We start from the raw sequence: 13,598 nt of genomic DNA on the forward strand, positions 1-13,598 counted from the left end.
CGTAGTTCAACACGTTGAAGCCCAGACCTGAAACCCCAATAACGAGGACGAGCAGCGCTCTCTCCGTCTTCTGGGGGTTGATAAACCTCTTGATAGCCTCCACGAAGATGCTGAACATGAGCGCGGTGGCAAAGACGGAGTTGCCGAAGGCCCCCAGCACGTCGGCGCGGCAGAAGCCGAAGGTGCTGGCCTTGTGCCACCTGACGCGGCTGAAGCGGACGCCGACCAGCCCGATGATCATGGAGAGCAGGTGGGAGAGAACGGCGAAGGCATCCGAGGCCAAGGAGAGGGAATTGCCCACGTAGGCGACCGAGATCTCGGTGGCGAAGATGGCGAGGCTGACCACGCACATGACGATGAGGCGGCTGCTGCGGCCCGAGTAGCGGCCCATGCCTGCTGTTCCCTGCCCGAGATCCACGGGAACAGCCAGGAGCAGCTCCCTGCCCGCGATCCTTCAGCTGTCAGCGCTGCTCACATGTGGGAGCCACTTTTATAGGAAGCAGTAAAACAATAAATCAGTTTAAAGGGCAGCTCAGAGAGATTTGTCATGTGAAGACACCCTGAGGGCTCCAGTCCTTGCGGGCGTCCCACCCTCGGGAGACATTTTTTCCCTACAAAACCAAAAATAAACCTAGGAAGACTACTGGGAGCATCAGTACTTGCTACTCTACCCAGTGTCAGTGTCCTAAAAAACTGAATAAGGCCCAGACGGGAGAGCATAAGAATATTGCTCAGAATTTTAAGTGGTTAGAAAAGACCTCTCTTTTGCAAAAACCTCTCCTCTCATGCCTGTTCCTGCCATTTCTGTTGGCAGTAATTTTAGTACTGAAAAAAAATCTTACTGTACACCTGTGGAAAAAGACATTTGAAATCCATGTTGGGTGGACATGATTTTTAAAAGCACAACGAACAGGACCTGCTTGTAAGAGTCACTGAAGATGCTGTCCATAGAACAAGTTTTAAAGAAAACTGAATTCATCTTCCATTTTAGCAACCTAATACAGCAGCTATACAACAGCTTCTTGTGCTTTTGACACATTTTAACATTGTTCATGAATATGGAGAAAATTTGGAGAATATATTGGAGAATTTGGAAAATATGGAGGTCATTTTCTAAACAAATCACCAGTAGACATGGAAGCTGAGGTTTAACGATAAACACAAAGCACATCGTTTATTTCCCATGTTGAAAAACCCTGTCTCAATATCTCAAAGTAATTCTTCTATGCTTGCACATAGAAGTCAGAGTTGGGGAAACCACAGCCTGAAGTTCAAGCTGCTGAAGTCCTAGCTTGTACTTTGTGCCCTTTCTGGAAAATAGATCCTGAAGCAGTAACATTTTTTGTCACTCACTGCAGTACCTGTTGAGCTCTGAGTGTCCCCACAGTTAACACAAACTCACAAACTACTGCTAATGGCACACCAGGCAATATGGGCCATAAGACCAGGTGTCTTCCTTGAAAAATTTATGATCCAGCTTTTTATTTAAAATGCCCATCTCTGTACATATATGCACAAAGTTAGTTCTGAGATAGGACGGAAGGAAATTACATTAATTACATGCAGTACAGCCATGGAGAGATAAGATAATATTGATAACCTGAGCTGACCAATTGTCCCTGCTGGCCTTAGGCTTCCCAAGGTGAATTAACTTTAGGTTAAAAACAAACACCCACCCCCACTTTTCATCTGGATTTGTGCTCTCAGGGTTTCAACAGCCAAAATATTGATGTTTAAAGTCCAGTTTGTTGGAAGCCTTGCCTGCCAACATACGTAATCTTTAACATTTGGTCATTTGCCTACCTACACACTGCAGCTGCAACTCAAGGGTTCCCCTCCTCCTGCCACTTTAAGAACACCATTAAACCTGGAAGGCTGGATTACTAGAACTAATTACAGCATTGAAAACTGCCACTTACTCATTTTTCTCTTCATCTTCTCACACCTGTGTCACCACTTCTATCCCAGCTATTTCTACATGGTTTTGTTCCTTCTGGTACTAAAGTGATGTTTAACCACTTATTTTATTACCTGAGCTACAGAGCATGAAAGGTGGGAATTTTTTTTCAAGTTGTTCTCCTTTCAATAGGTACAGACCAAGGTCAAATTTCGGTGGTCTCAAAAGCCCTGCCTCACACAAGGCTTTGTGATTACCAAAACAAGAGATAAATGAAGCATCCACTTAGCAGCAGAGCTGAAATGTTCATCTGTGCTTTATTTCCAATAAGGAGCTGCTGGCACAATGTTAAGGCACTTCCCTTACGCCCACTTTCCAATTTAACCCAAATTTATCAGTATACAAGAACTAAAGAACACCAGGAAATTTGCAATTCTACTATAAACACAAAGCAGTATCATTTAATCAAGAGCAGTGTATTATTGCAATTCATATACCTATTTTTCTACAGGCAGAATCTACTCAGAGTCTGAATTCTTTTGTCTATAGTGCCACACAGATAGCTGAGATTGTACTTTTAGCAGAAGGATACTGGACATGGATGTTATCTCTCCCAGGCAAACATTAGTCTCTTTGTGAAGGGTCATCACAGGGATATCTGCATGTGAGGTATCAACATTTCAGACGCTTCAAGCCTTACTATCACCAGGAAGAAATATGTTCAGGAAAAGTAAGAGGGAGAAAAAAAAGTTTAAAAAAAGGCTGGCCTTCTGTGAAATCTGTCTTCAAACAAACCCATTTGCTCAGATCAACTAATTTCTAAGAACAGTGTGTCAACATGTTTACTCAAGGATTTGATCCAGTCAACTGGTAGAGGTTGGCTGTTTGTTCAAACCAGTAAGGTCAGAGGTTGCATTTGGTTTCGCCTTTTCTTTGTTCTGAGTTACTTACAGCTTCCACATCTCATTTTTAAAACATGGGTGTTGTAGAGTAATTCAGTGGGAGCTGAGAGTGCCCATCTGTTCTTAGAAATCTGGTTTGCTCTGCCAAAAAATCTGGGGACATTCCCACCTCTTGTATCTGAGGACACTGAAGCTACTGGTTGCTGCCTTTCCCCTTGCCCAGCACCAGAGAGGTGCTGTGGCCAATTCCTCTCCAGGCTACTCTTAGTCACCCACCATTTCAGGCTGTGAAAACATCACTCTGGAGTTACTGCTCAGACTCTTTCCCAAAGTATAATCCCAGCCAGCATTACAGGCAGCACACCAGGATAGACCTTAGGGCCACTCCTCTGGTTTGTCAGCTGAATCCAAAGATAAATGCATGCACAGACACATCCTTCTCTAAATCCTTTGCTCATTACTACACCGGAGAAAATATCTAGACAAATGCAAGATAGATGATTTTAAGATGCAATTGAAGCAAACTCTTCAGGACTAACCATAGTCCAAAGAATATTACAGAGAATTTCCAAGTTTCTAGCAATCTGAGAAAGCTGATCTGAAACATTTAGTAACTTTTCTGGAAAAACTGGGGCATTATCACAAAGCACATGATCTTAAAACTGGACAGGCCAGGTTCAAATTTTAATATTCAAAATTTTGACTAGGAAGGCTGAGCCCAGAAATTTTGGGAAAAGCAAACATTCTGCATGCCTTTGAAAAGCAGAGATCTGGCAATAGCCCTCTAAGGCTCCTGCACGCTTAAGACTATGGTTGCTACATAAAACCAGTCTTTTGGAAACAGGCAGCCACATAGTGTTGGCCCAGGAAGAGCATGGGGAGAATTTTACTGGTCCAACTTTTTAATTGCCAAGTTTTCACTATATTCTTTTCAGGGAAAGTTGTTCATGTAGACAGCCCTAGAACATACAGGAGGAAAAAAAGTAATAAATCAAGTGTGTGTCATCTAACCACTGTTTTGTGCCAGGGCCACCTCTTTATTTGTTAAAGCAAATCTTGTGCTCAGAGTGGAAGTAATGTTATTTTTAAAATGATTTCTCAGCTCTGTAACATCCAGCCTCCTCTGCTAGAGAACACTTGGTAAGTGTAGGAAAAGTGAAAAAGGTTTCATGAAACATGCTGCAGATATAACCACAGCCTAAAATCTCTAGCACTGAACTCTCTTCAGATTGCCTTTGCATTATTCATTGCAGAGAATAATGCATCACTGTCAGACAGCCATAAAGGCCAGTTTGCAACATAAGAAAACAGATTTTGGCAAAATATCTGCAATCTTGCTACAATGGCATCTTGCTACAAGGTGGCATTTAATCTTTCTAATTTGCTTTATGAGGGGGTGAAAATCTGGGAGGAGATTCTTTCCCCCTACCTCTGCTCTGCTGAGACCCCACCTGGAGTGCTGGGTCCAGCTCTGGGGCCATCAACCTAAGAACAATGCAGAGCTATTGGAACGAGTCCAGAGAAGGGAGATGAAGAGGCTCAGACGTCTGGAGCACCTCTCCTGTGCAGACAGGCTGAGAGTTGGGGCTGCTCATCCTGGAGCAGGGAAGGCTTCAGGGAGACCTTAGAGCACCTTCCAGCACCTAGAGGAACCTGTAGAGGGACTTACAAGGACAGGGAGTGATAGGACAAGGAGGAATGGCCTTAAATTGAAAGAGTGCAGGTTCAGGTATTAGGTAGAGATATTAGGAAGAAATTCTTAAATGTGAGTGCGGTGAGGCACTGGAACAGGTCATCCAGAGAAGCTGTGGATGCTCCATGCCTGGAAGTGTTCAAGGACAGGCTGGATGGGGCTCTGAGGAACCTGGTCTAGTGGAAGGTGTCCCTGTCATGGCAGGGGAGTTGGAATGAGATGATCTTTAAGATCTCTTCCAATGCTTTCAAGACATTTATGATGTTATGTTTTTATGAAAATATTCCTTGAAAGACTTGGCTTCAGAGAGGAGTTTTCTATAGGTAACAATTACTATACCTACAGGTTAGCAGCAAGTCTGTAGTGAAAAATTTGAAGACAAAATTAAAAGCAGATGTTTTATCTAGAAAGTGGATGTCAGCACACTAAAGTGTACTATAGTTTTTATGACATATGTCTCCAACCTTTCAGGCATTTTCTCAATGTACAAGGAAATGCATGCACCAAACCAGAAAAAAATGAGCAAAGGATACTTATTCCTCCGTACTGAGCAACACAGAAAAAAACCCCACCACAGCACGTTACAGCTCACAATACATCTTTATTATTGGAGATGTTTACAGAAAAGTCTGTGAATTAGTGCTAGCCTAAGATTGACCACTGGGGAGCCAGGTTATGGTTTATGGCTTTGTCTTTGAATTATTTAAAAAGGTCACAAAACTGATTGAAGTTTAAGGGGCTATTTCAGTCTTATTAAAAAAAGTTCAATTCACAGATAAAGGAGAAGGTTCTTTCACTAGTGATTTAGTAACTACGACCAAAGAGGGTGTAGAACTTGGCAGGATTTTTGCCACACACACATCTTGCTCCAGGCTGGAGTTCACGGAGAGGCTGGAAAGGTATGCAGAGGCTTTTTGCTCCCATGGATGGGGCACCAGGCTCAATATCTTGATCCCTGAAATAAAAATATATTAATAAGTAAATATATTAATAAATAAACATCTCTATTAAAAAATAAAAGTGCAATAAAGTGTATTATACATGAAACCCTAAAACTGCATTTATTATTCTGAAAGTTCCAGAGCTAAGGGAAGTAAATATACTGAATCATGTAGGACAGCAAGAGTCTGTATGTAACTGTTATACCCAAAGGCATCCTGCATTCATTTTGATTTTGATCTTGGAAAATGCTCTCCAGTTCAGTTATATTTTACCTGGCAGTGGTCTTCTTGATCCAGTCCTCGCACTCAATTTCCCCACAGAAAGGGATTTGTACAATCTGAAAGGAGGAGATGAGGGGAGAGAGAAAAACCCAACAGTTATACATCTAAAGAAATCATCTTTGTCTTTGGAAGATTACTAAACCTTCAGATCTCATATACAGATCTCAAACTGGGAAAAATTCCAATGGTTACAATTGACTGTTAATAGCTCTTTTTCATCAGAGAAAGGGATGAGCAGTTATCCCTCCACAGTGCAGTATGGAAAATCCTACACAAACCCAAAGTACCATTTAAATTTTAATAAATTTCTTTTAACCAAATACATCTTTTTTTCTGTGCAAAGCATAAACACTGTTTTCTCATTAAATATTCTGTTTTGCCTGAAAAGTTTAAGATTTTCAAACTACTGAGCAAATGCTCGCCTTATACACTGCAAGACAGTGCCCTAAAAAGAGTTCCCATTTTAATTCCATTACTATGAATTTTCTTTTTTTTTTTTTTTGAGAATATATTATTTTAAGAAAATAGAACTGCCAGCAGCACATTTTTCTGGGGAGTGTGGGGGTGGATGTGCAGCTTCCTGCCGTTTCCTTCACTCAGCTTAACTGAAGAAAATCGAGAGAGTAAAGCTGAAATGATAGTGTCACACATTCCTCTCTGTACTACTCTTAGCTATTGTAGCAGATCTCTTGCCCCTAGTTTTATAGTCAACTTTACTGAATTTTCATTTTTTAATGGACTTCCACAGAGAAAATTCAGTTTGCTACCAAGAGGTAGCATTATTGTTAAAAAGACACCCCCTACACACATTTGTTCACCCATGAAATGCTAATAGCTGAGGGCAACCTCAGCTACTAAATTCAGTCTTCATTTATTTAAATTCTTTCCAAACTGTGAATAAGGTTTACTCAGTGCATCTTTCTTTCACCTAATTTACATTCTTACTGCAAAATCGTCAATTTGCCATTAACTGGAATACACCTCTTTTAGACTTCACTTTATAGCTTCACTTTCTTGTAACTGAAAAAAAGAACTATTACCTCTCTACTACACTCTTCTTGCAATTATCTTTTGTTAGTGAAATGGAAAGTAGTCCACATTTTTAAAGAGCTAAGTGTCTGCAATTCCATTAAGGGAAAAGCAGCAGCAGGAATTAAACAGGAGCACTTACTTAATCTCAAAAAATTTTCCTCTTAAACAGTAGACAGTGCTAACAGAGTGTAATTTCAAGTAATTTACAATACACATGCTACTAAATTATATTTGTTTGTTCAAATATATTACAAATAATTATAATTAAATATATTAAATATATTTAAATATATTAAATAAATAAATAAATTTAAATATATTAAAAATAATTATAATTATTTGTTAATACAACAAAAATAGGTAGAGTGAAATAAACACAAAATGGCATGTTTTCATTTTTTTTTTAATTCAGATATGCAGCTCATAATAAATTCATATAACCTAAGTACCAAAAGAGTGGAAACATCCAACGTGGAATGTAAAATTATTTGTTCACATTTCCAAGCTTAACTACATTTACATTAGAATTTCAGACATTATAAAAAAAACCTTAATTATCTTTGTCATAAATTCAATTCGAGTGCAATAGAAATACAAGAAAATCATATAATGGAAAGCCAAGCTTAACCAGGAATAACTTAAAATTATTTTTGGAGTTTAACAGAGTATTTATAGATTCTTAGCACTTGTACATTTTTCATCAGGAATTTTTAAATTTTCAGAGTGGATCTAATTGGTACAGAACCCCCTGATCTCTCTCTATAAAATACACAGCCTCACTAACTGATGTTTGAGATCCTACCTCTTGAACATGCTAATCCAAACACATAAACAATTTCCCAACCTGATCTGTGACAGAATTTTAGGGTTAAAAAATTCTGTTAGCAGTTCTTTGTAAAAGCAACAGCAGCTCAATTCTGTGCTGAAGGCTTAATCGTTCATCTAAATTTCAATACTTTTTCACAGATGTTTAGATGATCTAAAGACCATTTAGTGGAGCTCACTCACCCACATGATGGGTTATTGTTACTATAAATCCAAGGAGGTTTCTGACTGGCAGTAATTCCTAACGAACCCGATGGCTTCTACTCAGGTCATAAAGGTAAAAACTTCCTTGTACTTTAAACTCTTACGTGGACCTTTATAAGAGACTTAATAAGTGTTTTGTCACTGTCTGCATTAGAATAATGACAGTGAGGTTATTGTAACCTGAATGAAATGTTTACATTACTCTCTCTTAAAAGCATATTCCGATAAAACCACTATTTATAAGGGATAAAAAGAGCGTGAAGCACAAGAATAGAAGTATTAACTCCCTTACCTTTCCTGAATCAAGCTCTTTTTGAAAGTCCTCCATATTACTGGCCACCACCATATGACTTTTTAGGTCCTCAGATGCTCTAAGAAAAGGAAAAAAAAAAAATCAGTCAGGGCAGATTTATTCAAATAAGCTGGCCCAATGAGCTGAGTTTTCAGAGCCAGTCAAAAAACAGGTTACAAAAAGAGCTATATGTTCATTAAAATCTTCCTAATCAGGTTATGCCTTTCTATCACTGATCCTCAAGGAAGTAAAATTTTGATTAATTGCTGATGGAGTGTTCTCCAGGTTGCTGCACATTTCACTGTGTTCATTCGCACTGTTGTGCCCATCAGTTAAACATCGACCCAAAGCACACAGAAATAATTACTATAGATGTATATTTTTCTTTTTTAATTATCTTCTAAATCACAAGATGCTTTTGAACTAGGTAAAAATATTCTGCCTGTAAACAATTTTGATCACCAGAGAAGAAAATAGAAAGGTCATCTGCCATAGTGTCAACACCCTGTTCTTCTTGGTGGAGTTAAGAGCAACAATCTGCAGTGACAGACCTATGAGGGATTCTGGCACCTGCAATAAGGGCAAAAACCAGTTTCAAAAGTATTTGATTGCTTACAAGAAAACAATCCTGTGAAGGTCAATAGGGTCTTAAAACACACTTCTGAACACAGAACTTCAGCTACTGAAGTTTCGTGACAGCTTTGTGTTTTTCAAAATTCTGCCCCAAAAGCATGTTTCACAAATGAGTCCTGTACATAGGATCATGGAATTATTAAGGCTGGAAAATATCTCTAAGATCATTAGGTCCATCCACTAAGCCAACACTGCCAGGTCCACCACTAGACAATGTCCACAAGCACATTTATGTTTTCTGAACATTTCCATGGATGGGTACTCCATTACTGTGCTGGACAGCCTGTTTCAATGCTTGACCACACTTGCAGTGAAGAAATTTTTTCCAGTGCCCAATCTAAACCTCCCCCGGCTCAACTTGAGATCATTTCCTCTTATCCTGTCACTTGTTTCCTGGGAAAAGAGATCAACCCTCAATTGGCTTCACTCTCCTTTCAGGCAGTTGTAGAGAATGATAAGGTCTCCTCTGAGCTTCCTTTTCTCCAGGATAAACAGCCCCAGCTCCCTCAGCCACTCCTCACAGGACTTGTGCTCTACACCCTTCACCACCTCTGCTGCCTTTCCTTGGGCAGTGTTATGGTCATTGGAACCTATTTATGGCGTGTTTATGGTGTATTTATTTATTAATAATACACGTGAACTCACAGAGGCATTTTTTAAAATAAGTTCACAACCTTTTACCTCCCGTTTCTTAAGAACAAGAGGCAGCTTCTATCACTGCATGTGAAGGAGTTTAAGAGGCAGAAGATTACAGGACACAAATAGGAAGTTGAGCCTAACCTGTTTTTCTCCACAGATAAGCCATTAATGTGAATTCTTCTGACAGGTAAAGGGCATCTGTGATTAGCAGAGCCATTTACTCTAACTCTCAGTTTACCTGCTGTAAAGGTTTGCATGGATCTCCTCCAAGATCTGCTTAAGTTTCTCCTCTGCTTCATGTTCAGACAATGTCAGCTTCTGCCCTGTGTCTCTTCTAACAGCTACAAACTGTTGGCTCTTCATGTCTCGTGGTCCCACTTCAACCCTGACTGGGACACCCTTCATGGAAAAAAATAAATTAGAAGTTATGATGAAGAATTCTCAGAAGAGTTAATTTTCTCTCTCTCTGTGGCACTTTGTTTGTTTTAAAGTCTGGTCTTAATACAGACCCACTTTATACATTTAAGTTTCTTTGGAAAAGGGCACCATATATTCCAGCTTTTATGCATTCATGTCTTTCCCATCCACATTCTATTCACTTGGCATTCTACTTGCTTCACTAGCTTTGAGACTGCAAGTAACATTGCACGTAATACCATGCAAGTAATAATGAAACACCGCTGAAACTGCACTAAGTAATCCCACATACTGCAAATCAGATTTTTTAAGTCTGAACAATTAAGACTTCTATAGTAATTATAATGTTCTAGTTCACCCAATAATACATTTAATTCTGTTTCCACAGAATGCTTTCAGTAGCATTCAGCAGGTATTGTTTTAACAGCAAAAAGCAAGAGTTCTGTTAAACACAGCCCCAATATCTACATTATTGCATGGGATATTTGACTACAAACAGCAAATTGCTTTAGGAAAGCTTTTATGCTTTATAAACTTTGGTGATAAGATGCAATTTCTCATGCCCCATATACCACCAGACAAAAAGATTTTCCATGTTACTGAAAAGAGTCAATTAAGAGTCATGTAACATATTTGCTCTGCATCGTGACATGTATCCCAGTGTACACATTCTTTCCCAGGAAATGAAAAGAGTGAATGCAAACACATTTTGGAGGATTGTTCCCACCCCCAAGGAAATGGAATCAGTAAATTTATAAGCTAAAACCATTCCACAATGCTCAAGAGATGAACAGGAGAATCAAAACCTGTACCCAAGCTTTCTGTGCATTGTGTGCTCTGGAATCTCCTCAAGTTCACAGCTTCCAAGTGATTCCCTACTGTTGCCTCAAGTTTGCCTGCTTTTCACTGTTTGCATTTTGTTCTCAAGCAGCTTCAAGTAAACTTTGTATGTTTTTAGGAAATTATCTTTTGTTTACATTCTTCTGCTTTGGGAGGAGAAAGATGATTGATGGTGATGTTCACCAACGAGGTCGAAGAGGTGTATAGCCAATTGGCAACCTGAGTAGCCAATCTTGGATGTTTGTAAAACTGTATATATGGAGTCAGAAAAATAAAGTAGAAGGCTCTCCTGCTTGACCTCCTGCTGCCTGCTTCATCCTTTCATGTTGCTAACAGTGACACCCTACGCTCCTTCTGCCCCCACTACCTTAATTATGCTGAAAAGGTGAATAATACAGTAAAATCCATCTGATTGATGAACTCTCTACTACTGCTGCAAAGCTACATGAAAAGCTATTCAAAACTGGTATTAACAAGCAATTCAAACTGAACATTCTAGTTTATGGCCCACAAAACATTGTCTCCATAATAAAAACTTGGAAGAGTATCCAGTACTTCTAACTGTAATACTACGAAGTGAAAGAATACTTCATGGTCCCTCAGGAAGATTTCCCAAGACACCAATGGAACTAATACCAGACAATACAAAAGAAGTACCAGTGACTTGTTTTTTTAGGAAGTAACATCAGAAATCTGCTAACCTGTAAAGTACATAAGGCAAAATATTTTCCAGTTAATTCCTGTACTCCTTATTCCAGCACCTTTGTATTATTTACCCTATTAAATTCCTTATACACTCAATAAAAGGAGTAAATTGTTCCTGCAATGAGCCTGAAGATGCAGTTTAGGTATTATGCTGGACACATTAGTAGATTTTATGAAAAACATCAAGTTTACCCTGTGCTGTGTGCCTCCTTGAAAAACCTGATTTCATTTAGAAAGTTTTCCAACATGGCTCCATGATACTAGAGCTCCATTAAAAAAAAAAAAAAAAAAAAGGTTAAACAAAGGGAAGAGAAGTTTGAGACAATGGGAACTTCGAACAATTTGGGTCACTTCTATCATGTTACTTTGAAGATTAACATATTGAAACTGATTTTAAATTCAGAATAAAAATATTATTCCGTTACAACACTCAACACATCATTCAATTTTTAATTACCATTATTACCATTGTTTCATTTTGCTCACTATTTTTGTTTTATAAAAGCCTCTTATATTAGAGGAAGCAGAATTGTTCCTCTCAAGTGCTATATCAGGGGAATATGGCAATTTTGAAGCAAAAACTTGCTCCTTTCTTTGCTGACACTGCAGGTTTATATTCTCTGTTCTGCTGTATGCACAGAAGGCTCTGTTGTGAGTTAGGACACACCGAAGTATAGTACACATTTTTAAAAATGCAAATAATTTATGCTCCTAAATTTAGATTTCTAGGTATGTAAGTAGAGCCCTGGTTTAAAAATCCCTAATGACATGCACATCCTAGTAAACAGAACAAATCTTGGAAAACACCTTTTCTTCATTTATTCACAAAAGTGATCACTGCTTATCAGGCAGCAATTCTTAATTTACAGAACACATTTACCTCCATAACACAGGGCACATATAGTATACCTCAAATACACTCCTCATCTAGGCTTCAAAACACCTCCTGGAAAGAAAAATACCTTCAGTTCCCAGTGGTTGAACTTCCAGCCAGGTGAGTAGTTGTCTCTTAAGTCAGCCCGGACACGGATGCTGACAGCAAGCAGCCTGCTGCGATACTCATTACATTTCTTCAACAGAGCCTCTCTGTCCTCTTCAGAAAGGGAGTTTGTGATACCACAGGGAATAATTACAACCTGCAATACATTTACAGGACATGTACCTTATACTACAAAAAAAAAATCAGCCCAGTTATAAAAAACTTAAAAACCAACATTGTGGCCTTATTAATTAATTAATTCCAGTAATTTCTTTCATGCTCTCAGAAATTAAGGATACATTTCCCTTTTCATACTAATGACACAGATAACATTACTTCAAATGGTTGAACTATCAAAGGAGACTTGTCCACCACAAGTATCCTAATGATTTGTATTAACTTTACACAGCTACTCTGTAACTAGACAGCTCCATCCTATATTAAGTCTTCCAGCTGCCTGATTTCAAATGCATGTGAATTCCAAGACAAGGAAGGAAACTAAGGCATTTAAGGCGTTTTTACACACCTGAATACAGGCTACACGAGGTGGGAGTATCAATCCCATGTTATCTCCATGAATCATTGTCATTACACCAATAGTCCGAGTCGTAATTCCCCAGGAATTCTGATAAGCAAACTGTTTTTCTCCTGGCTTCTTAGGATCTTCAAACACAATTTCAAACATCTTGGAGAAATTCTGCCCTAGATGATGTGATGTTGCTCCCTGAAATAGATGCACACAGAAAATTCTATTCAGTGGAAAGTTAAGTCTATCAAGCATCAACTTAAGTATTTCACCTTCCTAGATTTAATGAAAAAAAAATTATTTTAATAGGTAAATACCTGGATAGCTCTTCCACTGGCAGATATAAATGCCTCTAAAGTGGTTGTATAATCCCCCCCAGCAAACTTCTCCTTCTCTGTCTTCCTTCCTTTCACAACAGGTATTGCCAAGAGATCCTCATACACCCGAGCATAGAGATCAAGTATCTGCAGCACCTAGGATGAATAAATTGTCTTCAGAATTACTCAGTATTTTGCATTTGTCACATCATGAAATATTTTTGCATAACAGAGTTTGAAATCTTAAAAAATTTAACACTTTCTCAAGACTTCGTTCAGAAACTAAGATTTCTTCAATTACTTTAAACTTTGGATGTCATTTTCCCAAACCAATAAATACTGATTTACTTATTTCTGCTGTGACTCTTGTTTTCTGTCATGACATCCGTAAGTTGTAACAGAAAACAAGAAGACTCACAGCAGAAGTAACAGGCCAAGAGTTATATTGACTTCTAAATTCCACCTAAAAGTCTG

At 38.7% G+C, this 13,598-nt stretch overlaps 1 protein-coding gene across 4 annotated transcripts in view; it reads right to left on the reverse strand.

Moving 5' to 3' along the window:
- Window positions 1–5,073: 5,073 nt before the first annotated feature.
- The window catches only part of EPRS1 (glutamyl-prolyl-tRNA synthetase 1), a 38,399-nt gene continuing 29,874 nt past the window's right edge, over window positions 5,074–13,598 (reverse strand). For all 4 annotated transcript variants that reach the window (XM_066316219.1, XM_066316217.1, XM_066316218.1 and 1 more), the window contains 7 exons: window positions 13,125–13,280; window positions 12,808–13,005; window positions 12,265–12,438; window positions 9,579–9,739; window positions 8,069–8,147; window positions 5,707–5,771; window positions 5,074–5,447 (listed from right to left, as the gene is read on the reverse strand). In XM_066316219.1, coding sequence (XP_066172316.1) covers window positions 5,297–5,447; window positions 5,707–5,771; window positions 8,069–8,147; window positions 9,579–9,739; window positions 12,265–12,438; window positions 12,808–13,005; window positions 13,125–13,280 — 984 coding nt within the window. In that variant the 3' untranslated portion in view covers window positions 5,074–5,296. The remainder of the gene's footprint in view (window positions 5,448–5,706; window positions 5,772–8,068; window positions 8,148–9,578; window positions 9,740–12,264; window positions 12,439–12,807; window positions 13,006–13,124; window positions 13,281–13,598) is intronic.

This window comes from Sylvia atricapilla, chromosome 3, assembly GCF_009819655.1.
Source record: "Sylvia atricapilla isolate bSylAtr1 chromosome 3, bSylAtr1.pri, whole genome shotgun sequence".
NCBI classification, from domain to species: domain Eukaryota; kingdom Metazoa; phylum Chordata; class Aves; order Passeriformes; family Sylviidae; genus Sylvia; species Sylvia atricapilla.